The sequence below is a fragment of the Myotis brandtii genome, unplaced genomic scaffold, assembly GCF_000412655.1.
Source record: "Myotis brandtii unplaced genomic scaffold, ASM41265v1 scaffold406, whole genome shotgun sequence".
In the NCBI taxonomy this organism is placed as follows: domain Eukaryota; kingdom Metazoa; phylum Chordata; class Mammalia; order Chiroptera; family Vespertilionidae; genus Myotis; species Myotis brandtii.
The window spans coordinates 1986777-2010334 of NW_005365599.1; the positions used below are offsets into that span (position 1 = coordinate 1986777).

General features: G+C 39.1%; 1 protein-coding gene across 1 annotated transcript in view; it reads right to left on the reverse strand.

The window, feature by feature from the left end:
* Positions 1 to 3773: 3773 nt before the first annotated feature.
* PHLDB2 (pleckstrin homology-like domain, family B, member 2) overlaps positions 3774 to 23558 on the reverse strand; it is a 221775-nt gene continuing 201990 nt past the window's right edge. The window contains exons 14-19 of the mRNA XM_005873332.2: positions 21004 to 21211; positions 13125 to 13215; positions 12049 to 12195; positions 9811 to 10030; positions 6190 to 6275; positions 3774 to 5586 (exon numbers count right to left, since the gene is read on the reverse strand). Coding sequence (XP_005873394.1) covers positions 5446 to 5586; positions 6190 to 6275; positions 9811 to 10030; positions 12049 to 12195; positions 13125 to 13215; positions 21004 to 21211 — 893 coding nt within the window. The 3' untranslated portion in view covers positions 3774 to 5445. The remainder of the gene's footprint in view (positions 5587 to 6189; positions 6276 to 9810; positions 10031 to 12048; positions 12196 to 13124; positions 13216 to 21003; positions 21212 to 23558) is intronic.

The following is a 23558-nucleotide window of genomic DNA, read 5'->3' on the forward strand; positions in this document are numbered from 1 at the left end:
TACGGAAACGCCGCAGGGCGCAGAGGAAGCGAGGCTGCGCATGCGCCCCGGCTGGAAGACGGGATTGGCTAAAGAGCGCCCGGAAGACTCGCGGCGCTCGGAAGCGCGCATGCGCAAAGCCGCGTCGCTCTGGCCCGCTTTCGCTTTGGGGCAGTTGGTTCCCTCTGGGGCCTGTCGGTAGCTACTGACTCAGCGGGCAGGTAGGTATTGCAGGGCTGGAAGCAGCGAGGAACCTTTCCAAGGTTCATAGCTTGGAACCCCGCTGTCTCATCGACCTGAGGACTCTAGGGAGTGGAAGCATAAAAGCTAAGCTTGATGCAGTACAAGTCGCTCTCACCCTCTTGAGTTTTTTTTTTTGCATTTTTATTTTTAAACTTGATTTTTTTTTCTCCATCACCATTTATCCTCCCTATATCTCCTCCACCTCCAACCCCCTGACAGTTCTAACCTGTACTGGAGAGGCTTCCACAATCTGACCTTAAACATACTTGTTTAAAGAGTGGAACAGAACATTCATCCTCCTCCCCTTTCTAAATTTGGTTTTGTTCTTGCTCTTGCTCTTCCTCTGCCTGACTACTGAGTCAGTCTGACCCTTGCCTCACGTTATATGCAAAAATAAGTCCCAGTATATTAAAAAACACACACAAACTCTCTCTCTCTCTCTCTCTCTCTCTCTCTCTCTCTCTCGTCTTCCTCTCTAAAATCAATAAAAACATATTTTTAGGTGAGGATTTTTAAAAATCTCAACAGAAGAAAAAAGTACATTTAGGAGAATATTTTTAAAATATATTTTTAATTGATTTTTCACAGAAAGGAAGGGAGAGGGATAGAGAGCCAGAAACATCGGTGAGAGAGAAGCATCAATGAGAGAAACATCGATCAGCTGCCTCCTGCACATCTCCTACTGGGGATGTGCCCACAACCAAGGTACATGCCCTTGGCCGGAATCGAACTGGGACCTTTCAGGCCGCAGGCTGACGCTCTATCCAATGAGCCAAACCGGTTAGGGTAGAAAGAGCTTAATCTTAAAACTTGAAATTCCCAAATCATAAAGAATAAAAACGTTTGACTATATACAGATTTAAACATTTTTAATGTATTTTTATTGATTTCAGAGAGGGAAGGAGGAGAAAGTCATTGAAATATCAATGATGAGAGAGAATCATTGATCAGCTGCCTCCTGCCCCCCTCCCCCCACCACTGGGGATGGAACCCACAACCCCGGGCATGTGCCCTTGACCAGAATCGAATCCAGGACCTCCTGGTTCATAGGTCGAGGCTCAACCATTGAGCCATGTCAGCCAGGCCTAAACATTTTGAATGGTAAAAGGTGCCTCTAGTCAAAGGAGAGTCTGGAAAAATTTATTTTACAGCACAAGAGAACGTTAATACTTCTATTTAATCTGCTTCTAGAAATGATAAAAAATGTAATTCCAATAAAATTGGTCAGTGGCTATGAATAGGCAGTTCATATGTTTAAACATGATGTCCAACCTCACTATTGGAAAATGTGAATTAAAAAAAATAACATGCCATCTTTCCCCACCCATCAGATTGGCAAAAATTAAAAACAGCAATTATTGTCAATAATCCTGGGGAACTGGTACAAATATATGGCTGGTGGGAATGTGAATTACTAAACTCTTGTCAACCAATATGATCACATATTTATAATTTAAAATACGTATCATTTTCAACACCCCTGATCCAGTGGTCCAATTTTGTGACTATCCTATAGAAAACAATATTAACACATAAGGATTCATATTATTACTACAGCACTAGTTTTTTTTGTTTTTTTTTTTAATCCTCACCCAAGGATATTTTTCCATTGATTTTTTTAGAGAGAGTAGAAGAGAGAGGGAAAAACAGAGAGAAATATTGATGTGAGAGAAACATTGATTAGTTGCCTCCTGCAGGAGCACTGACCAGGGCCTGGCCGGGGAAGAGCCTGCAACTGAGATACGTGCCCTTGACCAGAATCAAACCCGGGACCCTTCAGTCTGCAGGCTGACATTCTATCCACTGAGCCAAACTGGCTAGGGCAATTACAGCATCAGTTTTAGAAGCAAACAGAAGAAAAAAATGAAATGGCCAATAATAGAAAAATCCTATATAATAAAAGCCTAATATGCTAAGTGTCCAGTTGTTCAGTCACCCGTTCAACCAATCAAAGCATAATATGCTAATGATATGCTAAGGCCACTCAACTGCTCGCTATGATGTGCACTGAACACCAGGGGGCAGACGCTCCGACTGGTAGGTTAGCTTGCTGCTGGGGTCTCATCGATTGGGACTGAGCGAGATGGGCCAGACATGCCCTGGACCCCTCCCACGATCCCTCCCTGGCTGGCCAACCTCCTGTGTCCCTCTCCAGCCCCAATTGCGCAAAGGATGTCCGACTGCCGTACCTAAGCCATCAGTTGGACATCCCCTGAGGGTTCCTGGACTGCGAGAGGGCGCAGGCCAGGCTGAGGGACCCTCCCCCCACCCAAGTGCACAGATTTCATGCACCAGGCCTCTAGTGGTTAAATAAATTGTGGTACAAGGATTTCTGGATTCCAGCTCTGACACTCTAATGTATTCTGGAGGGTCTCATGCATCAGCAAGTAAGGCCTTATCTTGTTTTCCACTACTTAAAAAGTCACTGTGGTTGATATACTTTGAGTAAAGCTACTTTAATGTCTTGGTCATAAATATTGGAGCAATGATTCGGAGTTAGAATTAAAGGCAAAGGTTAGAAAAAGTGAATCAGCCTATCTTTGGAGTCTTGAGAACCAAAGAAAACTTAGCTGGAAAAGTTAGCTAAATAGAAACTGAACAGATATCTTTCTTGAGAAATGTAAGGCCAGAAACAGAGAGCAAGGACAGCCTCTTGACTTCAGGACAAACTTTGAAAGTTGCTAAGTTATTTTGCTAGTTCTCCATTAGGCCTGTTGTAGACTACAGAGGGACTAAGTTAATATGGCGATGCCCAATGCATGCCATTTCACCATCCCTCATATCCTAACAATACATACTTATCCTCAAAGTTTTCGGATAATTGCACAGATTCTCAATCATTCCTGTCCCTATTCTCTTCCTGTATTTTTGCAGGTCTTGCATTTGATGTGCAGCAAAATGGAAAAAACAAACAAAAAAAACCTGATTTGTCCGTATAGTGGGAAAAAACACTGCACACAATCCATTGATCATTTCCTCTGTACACCCTTATCGGTCTAACAAATCAGAAAAAAAATTGGGGCTACTGTCCAGTAAAGGTACTTTTACTGACAGTGATGTGTTTGAAGTAGGCAAATTTGTTTCCGTTGACCTACAGTAAATGTTGCCTTCATTAACCGGGATGAAAGGGCGTATTGGTGAGGGCAGTTTCTCTCTCTGAAACCTGCTGCCTTTGTTCAGGGGGACAGATGAGGTCCCCATGGAATAGAGCCCTAGAGCTTTACTTCACACCTGTGTGATTGATTCCTTGTCATATAGAAGTATAAGTAAACACAGTCCTTGTAATCCCCAGTACTAAATGCATCTGTGAAAAAAGATGTCAGGGTTTTCAGGGGTACTTCATTTTGTTAACAACAGGAATGTGACCAGAGATACTTCTGGTAATTTTTAAAAAATTACTTGTTTTTAAACCACAAATCATATTGTTAGCACACAACATCCTTTATGTAGAGTCTACAATGGACTTTGGCTGATTAATCCACCCAGCCACACTTGTCATGTTACCAATAGGCAACTTCCTAATGAGAGATGAGTTTATCTTCAGACTGAAATCTGGTCAACATTTTAATCCAAACTCAACACATTTTAACACACATTTTTAAAAGGTTTACTACATCATGCAAGATATAAAGTTGATTAGAATATCTTTACAATCCGATGCAGAGAGTGCAGTACAAAAAAAGTTGTATCTTTACATTAAACCAAGAAAATTTAAGCGATTATATTCACTTTTTTAGATCATTAGAAGATTTAAGGGTGATTTCTGAAAAAACAAACCCAGATAATAAAAATGTCTCCTGCAATCGTGATTTTGTCCTCTTTTGTTCAAGTAAAATCATGTGTCATCCAGTTGCAAAATCTTATTATTGGCAGTATGTATACATATACACAAAGCACACTGCAAATGTAAAAAATTGTACCCAGTCAGGCCTGACAAACATTTCATAGACACTTCTAATCATTTCACCTTCACTAGTAAGTAATGTCATTATTTTCTACTTCTATTCATTTGCCACGTTTTAGGAAAGTACATTCATACTTACAAACACACAACATAACAAACCATGATAAATGGCATTAAAAAACTGTTATGAAAGAGACTTGCCTGAAGTCATTTAATTCAACCAAAAATTAATTTAACTCTAAGAAACAAAGACTTATTGTAAAGAGATACATAATAAAATAGTACATTTCAGAGAACATGATTGAACTTCATTTGATATTTTATAAAACTACAGCATTCTGTAAATAAGTATTTTAATTGGTCTGTTCTTTGGTTAAAAAAAAACCATAACTCTGATTTCATAGTTATGTCATGTGAGGCTGCAATTAACAGGTGTGCTCCGTAACAAAGGAAAAGCCAACAATCTAAGGAATTGGCTACTGTTACCTGTATTTTCAGTGCTAGGAATGGAGAAATCTTCAGGAAAACAAGCTCCTAATATTAAATAGTCTCTTTATTTTAATTTCCCAATGTGACAAAATATCTGTCCAAGACTGTTTTTTTCTAAAATACACAGCTTTCTGTTCTTTCTTCTTTTACAAAAAATGGTTTGCTATACATATACAGTAGCTTATGCTGGTGGCAACTCTTCAAAGTCATCTGCCTGGGCACTTGATGGCATCAAAGCATCATTTTAAAGTGTAGAATAACACGAAATGCAGTTCATCACTTGAAACTACTACCATTAAACAGAGGTCATGTCAAGTCTTTGGTTTGGTGCAATACTTAAAAATTAGGGCAAAAGTTCTTCCTGTAATATATTCTTCCCCAAGGCCCTGTGTGCTCATATTTATAATAAGCTTCAGCAAAATGCTCCTGTTTTCAAAAAGCCAGGTAATACCAATAATGTCAATACCAATGATTTGGGTGCTAGAGTAATTACATATTTCCAAGTATGTACATTTTGTAAACTGTTGAGTTCACCAAGATCAACAATTGATAAAAAATAGTTTATTAGAAATGCTTCTCTAAGTGATGCTATTTACCAAAATAGTATTTTCTTTCTCACAGGTGCTTGATTTTTTTGCTATTTATGATCAAGCTTTGAATTAAAATCCCTTCTCATTTACAAATGGCTTCCTCTTAATATGAAAAGAGTTATGAGTATGCACAGTTAAAGGGATGGGTCTGTAGGGTCTTTCCATCTGGGATACAATATGGCTTCATTCTTGTAAGAGATTATTGCCGTCTGCCCTGAAGTGGACTGTCGCTCCAGTTCACTACAACATGAAGTGAGTGTAGCCTTCTGCCCCAGTAACTATGACATCCATCCAGATCCGCATGGCTTCCGGTGAGGGGGCCACCATGTAGTAGATTCTGTCATGTGTCTTGACGCTAAAGGTGAGTAATGGGTTAGGACTCTAAAAATCAAAAGGAAACAAAAATGTAACACATGTATTTTGAAATGCTAACATGAAACAACACCAGGGCTTCTTCCTCTTTAAAAGTTCCAATTTATGCAAATCTACACAGGCATTACTTTTGCTCTAGTATAACCTATACCCCAGTCCCAACACCTTTCTCAAGACTGACTATCTTTCTGGCCTTTCTGCACAAGAGTTTTCACAGAGAACCCTCTTAGCAGTTCCTTCTGTAAAGCTCTAGGAGTGTACCTAGCTGATGGTGGGTGCTCAACAAGTAATGGCTGTTAGTCTCAGCCCTACTCAGATCCTTCTTCATAAGCAGGTAGTATGTTCTTAGAACCCTAGCAAAGAGTCACTTGGCAGGGTCTCTCCAAACCGATATGTCCAGAACATTTCCTCATTGTGCCATGATGTTTTTTCCCCCCACAAAAAGATCAGCTATATTAATTACTTCTATGGTTATTTTTCTACCCCATTCTGATCATATCTATCTGCTATGTCAGAACAATAAGTCTAAATTGCTTCAAATAAAAAACACACACATATTTTGCCAATTTAGGTATGCATTAAAATGGTAGGAACCTGAAAATCAATGTGTACCTTATTAGCATTCTTGAGGTGATCATAGTACACTTCTTCAATGGCTTGAAAGTATATTACTCCTTTTAATTTCGTTTCATGCTTGTCTGCAACAATAGATGAGTGTTAAATACGTTATCACCACCAATGGACAGGAAAAATTATAATTCATTATAGTCATCATTAAAATATTTATCTAATATTAAAATTATCTAAGTTTCAGGTATTTCAGGTTAGTGCATTAGCCTGGTTCTATATTGAAAAAAAGATGAAATTATCAGCCCAAACTGAAAGGACTAAGTGACTGCCCAAGGTTTTCCAGCAAACTAGCAGTCAAAAGATAACCCAGAACTTCTGTCAGATTAACACACAAAGAATAAACACAATTGACATGGATATAAATTATTTCTCCACATTCTCTAAGACATTAGACTGGAACTATGAATATGCAGAGTTGTTGTAATGAAATTTATAACAATTGTGTTTTTTGACTTTTATTTTAAAATAATATGCTACTTATATATCTTTTCTATCAATTTCTTGTCCAGCATGCTTGATTTATTTGCCTGTTCCCAATAGAGCTTAACATCAATAATTTAATGTCCCTTCAATGCAGCATTTTCCAAACTGTTTCTAAGATTTCATCAGATTTTCCATAAAAAGCAAACAAAACATTTAAAAAACAAACACCCAAACCACCAACCAAATAAACAACATCACTCTGTAATCTAATAAGTTCCTGAAATATAACTTAAATTCATCAAGAATCATAACACATGAGCATATTAAAAGTTTTTACAGCATGATGAAGATGCAGAGAAAGAGACTCTATCATACTTTGTTGGTGGAAGTGCAAATAAAAAAAAGCCTTTTTTGGAAGGCAATTTGTAAAATAAACACAATTAAAAATGCAAAACCATCCTCTTAGCAATTCTATTCTAAAACTTTTTGTATAAAAGCTCCTGATGCCCATGCACACAGATTTGTGTTTGTTATAGCAGAAGGCTGCCAAAGTCTGCTTGAGCTTTAGCAGGGAACTGATTCAATAACAGACCAGCCATAAAATGGAATCTAACAACCACTGAAACGATGGAGGTAGACTTGTATGTGCCCAGTAGTGAAAAATCTTGAAATACTGTTATGTGAAAAAGTGATGAACAGAGTGTAATTTGGTCCCAACTGTATTAAAGAAGAAAGAACACATGTAACATACTGAAATTGAGATATAAATGAATAGAGAAAATCTAAAAGGATATTTCAGATGAAATAGTGGGAAAAGGTTAGGACTTTGTGATGGGAAAGAGGCAATTTCTTTATAGACATTTTTGTTGAATTTTATTTTTATTGTTTTACTAATGAATATCCCTTTCTTCCCCCAACAACAACAATAAAATCCTAGTATGAAAAACAATATCCCCTAGGAAGTTCAGTAGAAAATAAAGCTGTTTAATTGTATTTAACCCAGTGTATCTCTCAAACGTTTGCTGGAAAGAGTCTGCAATATTCATGGGAATACAATAATACTTTGTTCTCTGAAAACAGATGCAAAATAAAATCTGAAGATAAAAGTAAATCTTGTTAGTGTTTCAAGCAGACAGAAAACTGTGGAATGAAACTTCTGTTAGGCACTTCATATATGAGACAGAACTCTGAAAAAACATAGGCCTCACAAGGACACTATGAACTAAGAGAATCAACAATGCTTTGGGTAAGCTGATGAGGTAATGCTACTCATTTTGTTTCAGTAGCATTATTCTATCAACTTACAGACATTTTTTTCTGTGCCTCAGTTTTCTAGAGATTCTTCCAAAGTTACCCAGTTAACATGTGGAGGCCAAGGACAGAGCCCGGGTTCAAGGCCAACAAGAGAGATCAAAGACTCTAGCTTTCAGCACTCACCTTTACAGCTCCTTCATGCATACCATGGTCTTCGACCTCACTGATAAGCTAACAGGGCATGGCTAACTTGGGATCAAGTGCAGCCTGAACTGCAATCTGTTTGACTTCCTGTGGACTGATCTGTTCCTGAACTTGGTGCTGTTTGGGAACGAGTGTGGGTGGAGGTGGCAGGAGCAGTCAAAGCTGATGATGGCTGCAAACAGAGCCAACTGGGCAGCGTTCGCCAAACTAGGTCCCACCGGTCAGTTATAGAGTATATAAATATTTAAAAGCTGAATTAAATATGATGTCGTCTGTTTTATGCACTAGGATTCTGAGTAATTTTCCATATACCAAAGAGGTTTGTAAAAAATTGAAAACCAGTCACTAAGAAGTTTAAATTTGGAAAAACTCACTTCCATGGGTCAGAAGGAAGGGCCACTGAACCACCCACCTGACAGATAAAATGAAGTAAGGATCCCAGAGAAAAGAAGAATGAAACTGTTTGTCTGAAATTATTTCGAAATTTTACTTTTGAAAAATTCTGGGTGAGGTCGCTTGTGGAGATTAGCATCACAGCAAAGTTTGCTTTTTTTAAAAAAAATGCATTTTGCAGACACTAAATTAGCATTTCTTATTAAGTAGGCATCTTTTCTATCATACTAACTGGAGAGAATGTCTCTGGATTCCTATAAATTTCAAGGTCATAAAGCCCTAGAGAGGCAAAGCAGCCGGCCTGTAAGGTTAGGCCATTCGGGTCAGGCCACTAGCCACTGTAGTAACTGGAACCCGACTCAAAGAGCTCCTGTGAAAGGCACGTACCCCCACCCTCTCCTCACCCCAATTCTGGGGCTCCACAGCCAGTATTTCATTTCTTTCACATGCTTCTTGGTTTTGATACCTCTCTTCATAAACATATCCTGACCTCACACTAAAGATTAAATGGCTGAACTGTTATTTTTTACTTATCACATACATACTTTTTTAAAACAATTCCTGACAAGGCTAATAAATGCTGATACAGTCGTCACAAAAAGAGTCTTTTCATAACCTCTGGGATGCTCCCCGCTTCTTCAGAGCTGAAAGGAGGCCAGAGTTTACTGTGGTGGAAATGGACATGTTTCATATGGATCAAGAGTAAATAAGAGGCGTGTTGATAAGTATGCAGTCACACCAATATTCCTGTATTTATGGAAGATGACGTAGGGTGTGTTTCTCATAATCCATCATTTAGAACATCCAAAAGATTTCAGTCACTTAATAAATACTTATTCACTAGTTCACTGATAAGCTTTACTCTCTGAGATAAAAAGACCATTCCAGTTGAATGTCAGCTACGGTTGCCTAATTGTGTATGACTTAAATAGGGCATATGACAATAAATAGATAGATAGATAGATAAATAAATAAATAAATAAATAAATAAAAACCTTTTTTTTTTTTCTGGCTTCATGGTTTAAAAAGAGAAAATTTGGTCTCGAAAATATATTCCATTTAATATGTATTTGGACTTGAGTTTATTTAAGAACTAGAATAGATTATTTCACACTTTCAGAAAACATGATTTTTATTATTTCTAAGAGGAAATTCATATCACGTGGACCATATAATCTGAACATAAAATAATTATACATTTACAAAGTTAATATTGTCATTATTTCTATTATTTACCAATTCACTATTTATACTGAATTTTATTGTTTCTACTCTTTAACAGAGGGTTCCTAATTTGAATACATTGTTTAGAGTTTTTCCGTCACCCACCTGCATAATAAGAGAACGTGCGCTTGTTCCGATCAAAAACAAACCAACGTTTTTTCCAAGTTTTAATTTTTCCACCCATTTTGATGAGGAATCCTCGGCAGGTCTTCTCTGTGATGGATACATGATAACAGGTGTCGATATTGTGGCCAGCAGTCTCCACATGGCTCCGCAAATCAAAGTCTTCCTTCCGGACAGGCAGATAGCGTGTCAAAGGTCGAGCCTGGAAAAGGGCAAACCCATTGCATCTGAAACTAGTTATTTGCTTCATTTAGACCAGAGGGGTAGAAGCAGAAAACAACTGAAAAGCCTAAGCATTAAAATGCCCATGTGATTATGAGCACTTAAAATTCTTTCTAAAAAAATATATTTTATTGATTTTTTACAGAGAGGAAGGGAGAGGGACAGAGACTTAGAAACATCGATGAGAGAGAAACATCAATCAGCTGCCTCCTGCACACCTCCTACTGGGGATGTGCCCGCAACCAAGGTACATGCCCTTGACCGGAATCGAACCTGGGACCCTTCAGTCCACAGGCCGACGCTCTATCCACTAAGCCAAATCGGTTAGGGCAGCACTTAAAATTCATCACATGGGGTCTAAAAAGTGGGTAGTATTTTAAGAAGGATGCTACAATATTGTGGGGGGTGGGGTGGGAACTAGGGGGGTAAATCCAGGCCAATAGATCCTACGTCTAGAGAAATGGACAGATGAGAAAATGGAAAAATGTCATTTATCTTAGCATTCAAAAAAGGTACTTAGCACTTAAAAACACAGGGAAATGAAGCATGAAGTTACCTGGGCAGCTTCCTACAGATGAGGACTCCTCCACTGTAAAGTTTCCAGTTCTCCCCACCACCACCTCACAGTAGCTCTTAAATAATTTCAGACATGACTGATGGAACATTCTTTAGTAAGTACAAACCCCACAAGATCCCCCTCATCTATACACATCGGCTTCCATAGAAATCTAAGGCAGAGATGTATGTTTTGCAAAGTGAACCTAAATTAAGGTAAGAAGTGGAGTCAAAATGCTGTTCAGGACCAGACACCGAAGAGATAATCGTAGATGTCCTTTATTTTACTGTGGCTGGAGTAGAGGTTCGTCTAACCTAGGAAGCACAGATCACCATGGGCAATGCTTCTAAAACAATGCTTTATTTTATTCTGTTAAATTAACCCACTCCTTTACACCCTGGGGAAAATGACCTCATCATATACTTGGTTAAACCTTATAATTAGGATTAAAATAGAATTGTGCTTTTTAGTTTGGCTTTCAGATACCTTAACGGTGAATCAAAATTTGGCAGAGGTTTGGCTTAATAAAATAAAATGAACATGTTTCACTTTGTAGTTCTCCTTCGATACTTTGCCTTTGAGTCTGTGGTACTTCGTAAACAGATGTTACAGACTTACGGTGCATCACAGCCTTACAGAAAGTGTCTCACTGCTGTACTATCAACTGCCAGCAACTACAAAGAACCAGGGAAATGGGACCTTTTACCTTTAAGTCTAGTAAACTTTGGTAAAACTGATTTGAACTTCAAATTACATGGACTTAACAAAATTTTATTTGAGTTTCTCAGAAAACATACATTATGTAAGCAGCTCTAGTGACAATACCAGAAACTCAAACTCTAAGATGACCAAGATAGGAAGTTAAACAGAATGGGTGGTTTCTCCAAGTTTTGCTCGAGTTCAGTAATTTCATGTGGACTGGTGTAGTAATGGGGACATGTGTGACAATTCAGTGGTTAGGAAACAACAACAACAAACCAGAACACTAACACTACCACCAAGAAACAGGTCTGGTAAGATTACCCTCTTCTGGAGTATTTGCTTCCAAAAGATGCCTTAATAGGCTCTTTTCTCTTCCCCAGCCAAAGGTTTTAGTGTGAGTGTTGTATTTGCTTTCAGTAGTAAATCCAGCTGCATTTTTCAAAGCTCCTCAAAAAAATTCTCCTTTTAAATATAGCCCCCAAAATGGGTAGAAGACAAAGTGTCTTTCCCATCAGATGTCCCATGCACGAGCAGGGAAAAGTGTCATTTGATTGGTAGGCCCTGATAAGTTTCAAAATCAACACGTTTGGTATTTTTTGCCCACTAACGCACGTTTTCCCCTTAGCCATTATACGTCAAGAGCTAATTCCTGGAAGGCATCCTGACACAGCATTACCTTCCTCTACAGAACAGCCACTAGGGGGCAACATACTCTTATGTATCCACATTGATACACCAACCTGTGCCCTCTGTTTCTCCCTTATTTTCACTTCCTTTTCAATCAACTTCTGCCTCTGGCTAGTTTCTTCCTGCAATCGTTTTTCCAGGAGTTCTCGGCGTCGTTTCTCTTCTTCCAGAGCTCGTTTTTTGGCTTCCATTTCCCGTTCCTAAATAGCATTAGGCAGAACACATTTTAAGACATACTGGTTATATTTGAATGAGTCCAATTAATATCAAAAAGAAAATTCTCACTAGAAATTCTGGTTTATAACCTAGTCCCTTATAATACGTAACCTCAACTAAAACACTCGTTATCACCTCTCACATGGCTTACAAAATCATCCTATGCAAAAAGGCAACCAGTAACTTGAACTAACAACTGAATTTAAGTGAAAATCCAGCCGGTGATCAGTACATTTAGTCATTTCATATTGATGACCACGACTCTCCCATTGCTAATAAAAAGCCTCTCAAACTGTCAGCCAATGCTGGTCATGAGATTTAGCCTTTCTTTCAGTTGCCCTCTTCTAACTGAAGGTCATGCATGGGTCCTTCCAATTCCTGTTGTTGCTCTGCAGCTTCCTGGCCAAAGGTCGCAGAGGAAGCACGTGGGGCAGTTAGAAGAGGAAAGGAGGTGCCCCTGGGCAGGATGCGAAGGCATTCTGGGGGATTCCTAAGGAAGTTCAGATTCTGCTTGAAATACAGTCACAATAACGAGGGATTTTTAATGTTACAATAGAGTAGTTGATGCAAGCTGACAAGGAATGGAGACTACATAAAGACATGACATCCCTCCTCATTCTTTGGCAGGCAAACAAAGTGCCCATCGAAAGGAAAACATAATACAAAGCATTCATTTCAGTCTACGTCAACACTATGTCTATTTTCAATTATGAAAGATTGTAGTGCAGTAAAGAGCCTTCGAAATCATCTAACACCCTTAGTTTTCAGATAAGAAGATGAAGCTGAGAAAGGTTGAGTGACTACTCCATGACCACACCACTGAGTGAGGCCCTAGGACAGCGTCCTGGTGTCAAGTGCAGAGCACCTTGAACCCCCTCATCTCTGCCCTCCAGCATCATGATCTGAGACCTACCCTGGATTCTAGCAGCCGTGTCTTCTCTGCATGAGCCTGCTTCAGAAGTCTCTCCATCTCTTCTATTCTGGCAATATTTGAAGTGCTGGCGCTAAATAAAACACAAAAGCCTTTCAAGAATATTGTTTTGGAATGAGATCTCTTCACACACACACACACACACACACACACACACACACACACTCACACACACACACACGGGTTCACAAAGGTGTAGGGCAAAATCCAATGAAATTTAAAGGTCTGAAGGGGCAAGTCAATTTAACTCTGAAAATTGTAGGTGATACTGACTTACCTCAGTGTAGGAGACAAAATACGGGCAAGCAAAATAACGCCAACGTGCTTTACTCATAAACAAACCAAAAACAAATTTTACAAAGAATGTTTTCAAAATGCTTCTTGCAAAGTCTAAAAATGTTGGCCTGTGGGAGGCCTTCCCATTAGCTGAATTATTCAGAGTCGACAGACTAACAGGACTAACACTAAAGTTCTAGGTAAATGACACCTATGGTTTGAAGCACCTTTATTTGGTTTCGGAATATGTGTCATTAGCTGCTTTTTTTGTTGTGCCTTCACATCTGTGGGCATTTTATTTCTTACATGATAATGCCAATTAAAAAATGACTTCTTATAGGTACAATGGGAGGGTGGTGGCCAGTTTTGTCAACAATACCCACCCACCATACCAATGAACAAACTGCATAAAGAGATCCAAGAGTTTTGAAAGAAATGCATCTTGGAAAAGACATCACACAAACAAGTAAAGGAAAAAACCAAAAAAACAGAGGAAATGAACACTGCAGAAGAGTTAGGGGTAATCAAATGAAAAAGAGAAGAACTTGGAAGTGAACAAACTGCATAAAGGGATCCAAGAGCTTCAAAAGAAATGCAACCTGGGAAAGACATCACACAAACAAGTAAAGGAAAAAAACAACAGAGGACAAGAAAAGTTAAGGGTAACTAAATGAGAAAGAGAAGAACTTGGAAATGTTTAACACTAAACAAAAATTTCTATTTTTCACTTGCTTACATTTTATTTCACTAGTTTGGAAAAGAGAAATCGTAGCTGAGGTCAAAATGTATTTACTTGGATGTTACAGCTGCGGAGAACCGAAGTTGTTTCTTATGCATGTACGCATGTATAATCACTTACTTATCTGTCTTCTTTTCCAGACTCTCTTGGGGACAGAGAGGCTTTTGTGCCTCTATCCCCCATAGCATAGCACCCGGCACACAGTAGGAATTTGTGTTTGTAAGACATTCATATAAAAGTGAATTCATATAAGATATATAAGATAATTATTACTGAAGTCTTCCAAAATCAGGTTTTGGATCATCTCAAACGTAGGTTGTTCTGAAGATATAAATGACCGCAGTAACACAGGACATGTGGTTTATCTTAAAAACAGTACTGTGAACACAGATGTTTTTAGCAGTTTTATTCATATTTGCCAAAATTTGGAAGCAACCAAGACGTCCTTCAGTAGGTAAAGAATAAATAAACCGTGGTTCATCCAACATTCCTACTTATCATCTAGCTTGTGCCCTGAACATTGTTACAGAAAAGTCACTGTATCCACTCCTTCTTTGTTTGGACAGCATTGTTAGAACGATGATTCTCATGTTGAATATTCCTACAGCTTCCATTCACTGACCTAAGCAGGACCCTGAAGCCACTTGAAACCTACCCAGATGAATTGGTTGCAAGTAACTTGGTCAGACACAAATATTTTCAGTTCATGGTTTTTCATATATTTGCAATTTGGGTTTATCTTGGGGATAAGTTTTCAAACATTTATCCAACTTTCAATATTTCTGTTCATTTTTTAAAAAGGAATTTTCGGAGTGTTTTCTATTTATTTGATAATAGTTCTAATTAATTTTATGCCAATTCTATCCAATCTATTTATTTGGCAATGTTCTCATAAATGTCTTAATTTTTGCGCCAAATGAGCTGAATTTTATGAAAACACTTGATAGAAGAAAGTACATGTTAACACTGACCATGTCTTCATTATTTTAGGCACCTAAAGTCAACTTTTTTTTTTTTAACTATGCTGGATACACTTTTAAAAGATACTTAGTTATTTTATTAAAAATATAAATTAATTTTTATCCATAGACACTTAATTGTTCTCCACAGCCACATTTTTGTTACTGTTCACTTAAATATTTCCTTGACATTAAGCCACTTTTATTCAGCAAAACTTTTGCTGCTTTATGATATCATGTTGCCACCCTTTGATGAGATTCACTTTAAAGAAAGAGTCAGGAGGCCACTGAAAAAGTGAGGTCCGTGCACATCTCCTGCCTCAGTTCTCAGAGCTGCTATGAGGTTGCTACACTCAGCTCAAAGCTGAGCCTTAAACATCCTGGGACAACTGCTGTACGCACATGTATGGACGTTACTTCCTCCTCCTAATTCCTGACTCCCTCATTTGCATATTGGAACTGCCCAATCCCTGTTAAGTTAGCCAGATTCCTTCATTTTCATGGAGGACCAGAATGGGAACCAACTTGTAAGTTTCACCCCTATAAAACCCTGCCTTTCTCTTTTCTCTTCTGAGCACAATTGAGGTTGCTGCCTGCATCTGGGCCTCCTAGGTTGCAAACCTTTTTGATCAAATAAATACTTTTTGTTCTTTATGGAGCCTGAACCTCTTCTTTGGTTAACACTATCCAAGATAGAAAGCAGACTATAACCCTTAGCCTAAAATGAAGAGATTAGAAGCACCTCAAATTCTGGTTAAAGCATCTTTTAAAACCAAGTTCAGCCATGGATTGCTCTCAATCCGGTTCCCAATCTTCTTTCTTTCTCTCACATAACAGTGCTGGTATTTAAGCTATCACGAGCAATCAGCTTCCTCAACATTTTCTAAAAAATATGAGCACAGGGTCAGAACTTAGAAAGTTAACAATGGCAATAGTAATAATAATGTATTACTATAGGTGGTATTTAGAACACTACGTTCTATAAGACAATCAGTAATTCTAGCAGAATAGAGATTTTATGCAGAATCAATTCTCAGTTACTGTTTTCTAAGACCAAGACTTGCTTTCTTAGCTCCATGTTTGTTTACAGTGTAGTAAGAATGCTGAAAAAGCAAAAACATTGTCTGACTCAAGTAACTTTCTGGTAGATGCAAAAATGATGTCTCAACAAAAACTGAAGGGCAAATGTACCCACAAGTCTGAGGAATTCTGTAATTCTACAAATGGCTTTTTGTGACATAATAAACCACAAGACTAAGTTTATGTCACTAGAATTTCAGCATGCAATTACCTTTTAAAAATATGCATATTTCAGGATATTTTAATACATAATTTTTAAAAAATTTAATAAAAAGAAAAATTTTAGTCCTTTATTCTTCTTTCTACCTATCTTCACAGAGTTCCCATTAAGGAAGTCCTGTTGAAACACACATTCCAAACATTAGTTCCTATTACCATTTTCCTAATGTTTATCCTTTATTTTCCACCATAACAAAGGGTGTGAGCTTATCCTAGGGTAGCATGGATTTTTTTAAAGGTAGATGGTGGTGCAGAAGAGACCTGCTTGTTTTTCTCTCCCTTGTCCGCTAGACCTTTTATAGGCATTTTCTACTTTGGCTTCAATTTTTTGACCTTCAGAGGATCTGACAGAAAAATTAAATAAACGCTGGTAGTAATTACTGACTGTAGTGTCTGGTTACCCACAACTGCTAGCACTACCAGGTCAGCTCTGTGTGCAGGAACTATGGAAAATGACGGTGGCCACAGGTAACTACCTGCCAGGAATGGTCACTCTGCAATGATGCTATTTTCTTAATGTGGCATGTTCAGTGGGAACATTCTTGTTTTCAACCCTAGGAAACCATTCTCAGAAAAAGCAACCAAATGAGCAAATAAAAATAAATTAAGGTTTTGCTGGTCACCGTACTTAAGTGTTCAGATCTGAACTTGTAATGCTTGGTAAATGTAACTGAAGTGGTCCCTTTTTAGGTCATTTCCTGTACTCACTGCTGCGCCACAGTTGTTGACCTCCGTTAAATATGGGAGATGGGGTGGGGAGTGATGATCTGGAAGGATGCATATTTGCTTCTAATTTTGAAGGGAAAGAAGAGGGGGAGTAGAAAACAGAAGAAGAATAAAACATCAAGATAGGAAAACCCTTAGAGTGTATTTATTTATTAAAGATGGCTCAGCCCTAGCTTGTTTTGCCCAGTGGCTAGAGCGTTGGCCTGCAGACTGAAGGGTCCTGGGTTCGATTAAGGTCAAGGGCACATGCCTGGGTTGTGGGCTCGATCCCCAGTAGGGGGCATGCAGGAGGCAGCCGATCAATGATTCTCATCATTGATGTTTCTATCTCTCTCTCCCTCTCCCTTCCTCTCTGAAATCAATAAAAATATATATTTTTTAAAAAAAAAGATGGCTCAAAAAGAAAGAAAAGGTCAAGCTTTCAAGAATTCATCATAGGAATATTGTTATAACATGTTCACAATTATTAGGGAAGAGGGGAGAGTAGTCTGATGTTTTCAAAATAACAACTAAGTACAACATGCCAAAGAAACGTGGGCAGTCCCTCGATGATTACTACATTGGGAAACTGAAGTGCTGCATTTTGTATTCTCTGTTTTAACGTCCAACTTTTATTTCCCTATCATCATTATATAATAGTTGCTGAGTTACTGACTTTTGTTTGGGCCCTGTTATTCAAAAATACCACATCGAATTGGTCAGTTTACATTGGACAACAGTCATTTATGAATAACTACTCAAAGCTCTAGGATTTCTGTCCTGAGAATGTTAGCTCCCGCTAACATGGCTCTAACACCCTCACCAGGACCACAGGGACTACCAAGCACCTTCAGGTGAGAGATGGTTTGATGCCCAACGTTCCACACACTCACGTGTCTTCCTCAAAATAGTCATGTTATATATGTTTTTAAGGGAAATACTGCATCTCCTAATCTATACTAATAAAAGGGTAATATGCTAATTACATCGGGAGACCTTCTGGACATCCTTCCAGACAAAGCCATGGTGGCGGGGCCGAGGCAGAGGCGATTAGGGGCAATCAGGCAGACAGGCAGGTGAGCGGTTAGGAGCCAGTGGTCCCGGATTGCAAGAGGGATGTCTGACTGCCGGCTTTGGCCCAATCAGGCCTACACTGGCAGTCGGACATCCCCCGAGGTGTCCCAGATTGGAGAGGGTGCAGGCCAGGCTGAAGGACACCCCCCCCGCCCCCGTGCATGAATTTCGTGCACCCGACCACTAGTCTATATATAAAAGCCTAAGCAACCGGCCGACTGGCTGACCGGCCAACTGGTAGCTATGGCACACACTGACCACCAGATGGCAGACACTCAATGCAGGAGTGGAAACCACAAGCATGGAAACATGGGACAGACTGATGAATCTCAGAGGGAAGGGAGGAAGGGGGTAGGGGGAGGATGAGAAGAGATTAACCAAAGATCTTATATGCATACTAGAGGCCTGGAGCACAGATTCATGCACTGGTGGGGTCCCTCGGGCTGGCCTGTTCCCTCTCCCATCCTCGGGGGATGTCAGAGAGCAGGTTTTGGCCCAATCCCCACAGACCAGGCTGAGGAACCCCACCGATGCATGAATCCGTGCACTGGGCCTCTAGTATTGAATAAAGTGAAATATTAAACCTTCTAACATTAAATAATAATGGCAGCAAAAATAACATCTTTATTCATTATTATTATTATTACATAATTCCCTCCTTAAATTTGGGTCATTTCCATGTGATAAGCAGTAATACAATTATGGTTGCTTTTATGTTTTTCCCAGGAATGCCTTTTTTTCTGATAGGATATATCCAATAATATTAATATTTTTCCCATTAATGCCAGGATTAAAAGACACTATACTCTATTTATTAAGACTATAGTATGTCCTTCCCTTCTTTCCACTATCCCCCCAAATTTCCCAGCTACAATGTCTGGTTACATTTGGGTCTCTCACATTATTTTCATTTATGAAACACTAACTAACCCAAACAACTAAGTATAACTTGCTAATAGTCTTTCCTTCTGCCTTTGTCACTCTTTTTTATTTTTATGTTATTTTTTTGGGGGGGGGGAGAGTAAATTATTGAAACCTTTGTAAAGAATGAAATTATATTCCAATGATGGAAATTTTCCATCAAAATATTTAAAAAGCCGTCCTCTCCTTGTATTCAAGAAACAATCCCTCCATTTCACAGACTAGCAAATCAGGGCTGAGAGAAGTCTGAGGTCTCCTTTAAGTGGCACAAGTACTCCTGTTCCCAGCCTGAGGCTTCATTCCAATATAGGAAAACTCGTTTGTTGGCAGCTATCCAACTAGATATTTTCTTTTGAGACACAAAAATGCTCAATTACTGTTTATTGAATATGGGATTTCTTTTGGTTTAAATCATAATGCTTCTCAGCCAATTAACTAGATCAAACACAGAAAAAATGTCAACATCGAAAATATGTCCATTTTATTACATCCTGAGGTACTTATTTAGCTAACACTTATAGAATACCTACTATACAGCAATATCTCTACCAGGTGTGGAAATTGAAAGATGATTAGACATCTTCCTTGACATTGAGGATTTCACCCATTAATTATTGAAGAAAAAATTTATACTGCAATGGGATCAGTGATATAGTAGAAGAAAAATAGCTAGTGCAATGAAAATACAGAAGAAAAAGCTCTGAAGGAAAATTTTTCATGAGTTTCCAACTTAAGTTTGAACTTGAAGGATGAGGAGAATTTCTCCTGGTCAGATGGGAGTGGGGCAATGATGATGGAATAGATATTTTGTAAGGCCAGACAAGATCCGTGCTCAGTAGGTACAGGTTGAGTGAATAAAACAAATGAAAGCATGAGCTGACTACAGGCAGTGGTGTGCTGGTGTTCCAGCTCTCTGGAGGAAAACAAAAACCCTGATGTGTAGCAATTGTTGACTTATGTGGAATGTATATTCCCACCATGGCCAATCTCAAACTCCCAACATGACATCACTGATTGCAGAGTTAGGAGGAGATGTGCACATTTGGCACTTGCCAGCCAGTATGAACCGACTCTAGCCCACTGCTGACTGTACAGCAATCCATATGTGTTTGTGGAATGAAGGAGCCTATAAATGAATGAATGAACAAACTACACAATTCCAGGGCAAGGACCAAGATGGTTAAAGGCACAGAGATCTGAAAATTCATCACCATGTCAATTAATACCAAGCTCTGTGAGGTGCATCAGGAGAAGAGAATGAATGGGGAGTTGGGCTGAATATAGAATGCCATGTTCTGGGGTCTGACTTTATTCAAAAGGTAGCAGGGCATCATCAAAGCTTTTGAAGAGAAAGGGTACCATGACTACGTCTATGTCTTAGATGTGCCTTTAGCCATAATTCCATGAAAACAACGTTGTTTGCCTCAAAGTATAAACACAAATGTGAATGGTTAAATCCTTACAAAAATTTCAATATGCAGAAGAGCTAAAGCCTCCCTTTTAATGAAACACAAGGGTAAGAAATCCTTCAAAGTTCTTACTCCATTGTTGGAAATTATTTCTTTATTTAATCAAAAGCAGTCCTAATGAAGCTTAGAGTCAACCAACAGAAGCAAAATGATTTTGAAGCACAGTATACATGTGAACTCAAATGTAAATAATGAAGAAAGATGAACTATATGATGTCTGACTGGCTGAGTCACACAGGATACAAAGAAATTACTTTAAAGGCCACCATGACACCCAAACTCTTTCTGCATTACAGACTCGATGTCTCAGAAATTTGGGTTTGTACATATACATACATTGCCCCAAATTGATGTCTTTACTTTTTGAAACCAGTAGGTCCTTCTCCCAACCAGACACCTTACCTACAAAGAAATCTTACCTAGAAATATTGTCAGGTGAGCAAGCAGAGATGCTGGTCTCCATGCTATCAGAGCTGTCTAGGCTCAAAGTATCAAAGGCCTGGTCCTTGTAGCCATGATCTGGGTAGTGGAAACTGTTCAAGTAGACATTTGATTCAGATGCTGTGCGGTTGTAAAACTCTGAAGATTTCTGCCTTTGTCCTTCACTCATCTGTTGGTGATTATACCCTGAGGAAAGAGCCATAAATATGTTACTGTGCCTCATTTTTCAGTCTTAGATCTTATAAGACTCAAACTAGCAACCCCAAAACATCTGCCTATGAAACTTGGCCCTTGGTCTACTTTGTTTTGAAGCCAAGAAGATCAAAGAAATAGCATCACGCTCAGTGCAAGCACCAAATTCAAAGAAGTGGTCTTGTGAGTGATCTTTTTTTTTGTCAGTGGATCACTTGACACTTTCCTATGCCATTCCCACATCTCTGTACAAGTGAGACTAATATTATCAGCACACACAGAAACACAAGAAAACCAAAACAGAAACACAGTGAAAGGCCCTGAATCCTTTCAAAATAGCTGGGTTCACGTCAGGGCAAAATGACTCCTAGTGATAGGCAACAGTAGGGTCTTAGGGCAGTCACCTTTTCAATGATATTCATATTTAAGGGATACTCGATCTGGTCATAAAAGAGCAGGTGAATCATTGAGGTGTAGGATTTGAGACACTTATCGTCACTAACACTTTCAATCTGGCTAAGAGACAAACTGTACATTTTTCTCATTCTTTTTTTTAAATTTCCTTATTTGCCATTACTTATTTAAAATATTTAGAGTCAGCAATCCTTCCAATGGTTGTACTCCGCCTAATTACTGTACATACAGTAAGTCCTAACATCATCGATAGATTCTTGAAACTGTGGTGAAACGATCATATGAAAACCAGTTTTCTCACAGGCTACTTGATATAAGCAAGAGTTAAGTTTCTATGGCATCTCATCAATGCTATAACAAAACATCATTATTTGAGGACTTGTAGATATAGCTGTCTTCTTTTTCCATATGAACCGCCAGCCCTCTGTCAGTTGGTGATATTGACCACATGACAATGTAGGAGCTACATCAATAGCAGCAAAGGTACCATTACTAAGAGGTGTTCTCCTTACCCTGGTGCCTGGTCAGCTGTGCATGGGGTCATTGGCTTTGCTTTGCATTATTGCTACAGCTTGTTCTGTAGTAGCTGATTTGGGGCATCATAAATCGAGTTTTTCTTTCCTTTCAATTCTCTATGTACCATACACTCAGGAAGCAGGGGTCATACTGATAAACAATTTCTTCTATTCATTCATTGCTTTAGCCAGTACTGTAGTTTGCAATCTCTTTCTCTCTGAGTAAACTGACTATCAGACCTATCAAGAGCTTACAATTGGCCCATTTGATTTTTGCCTCTTTCCTTGTGCTCTGCTTATCTTTCACTGAGGCTTTGAATTGGCAATGAAATGTCCAAAAGCAGGCAAGAGAGTGAGAGAAGGCAAGTGATTTCAAACAGTTTCCTCCACTGTTGATTAAATGTTTCAATTTAAAACCAGAGCTACATGCATGATGCAAAGCATCACACACCAAAGGCTACTATAGAGTGATTTCAGTTCTATGAGTTTTCACGCATTAAAATTTGGAACAGTTTTAGGTATCTAAGTGAAGATAAGGCCTTTTCTGGAAAAAAAGTTTTTGTAATATAAATTATAATTATCCTATATAATAAAAGCATAATAATAAAAGGGTACTATGCAAATTGACCCTAACAGTGGAATGACCAGGAACGACTGGTCACTATGACGCGCAATGACCACCAGGGGGCAGATGCTCAATGCAGGTCAGTGTGCTCCCACAGGGGGAGCTTCGCTCAGCCACAAGTCAGGCTGACAGCTGCCAGTGCAGTGGCGGTGGCGGGAGCCTCCATGGCAATGCTACGAATGTCCGACTGCAGTTTAGGCAGGGAGCGGGCCTAAGCTGCAGTTGGACATCCCCCAAGGGCTCCTGGGCTGCCAGAGGGATGTCTAACTGCCAGCTTAGGCCCAATCCCCTGGGAAGCAGGCCTAAGCTGGCAGGTGGACATCCCCCGAGGGGTCCTGGACTGAGAGAGGGCACAAATTTTCATGCACCAGGCCTCTAGTCCTATATAATAAAAGCGTAATATGGTAATTAGACTGGACGTCCTCCAGGATGTCCTTCCAGACGACCTTCCTGATAAAGCTGGGGCTGTAAGGGAAGCCTGGGTCTCGGGTGCCAGAGGGAAGCTGGTGCCGGCAGCCAGGGGAAGGAAGGCCTACTCTTGCATGAAGTGCATCAGGCCTCTAGTAAATTATGAATACCAACACGCACGCGCGCACACACACACACAAACATGTAAAAGCTAAATATCAGTAAGGCAATATGAAAAATATAAATGCACACCATGAGATTTTAGGCAGATTGCCATTACTTGTAGTGATTAATGCATAAAGCATTAAATGAAGCAAGTATAGTCATGAGAGAGGAGCATGTGCCTTTAAAAAAAAATAAGGCAAACAATTCATTACTG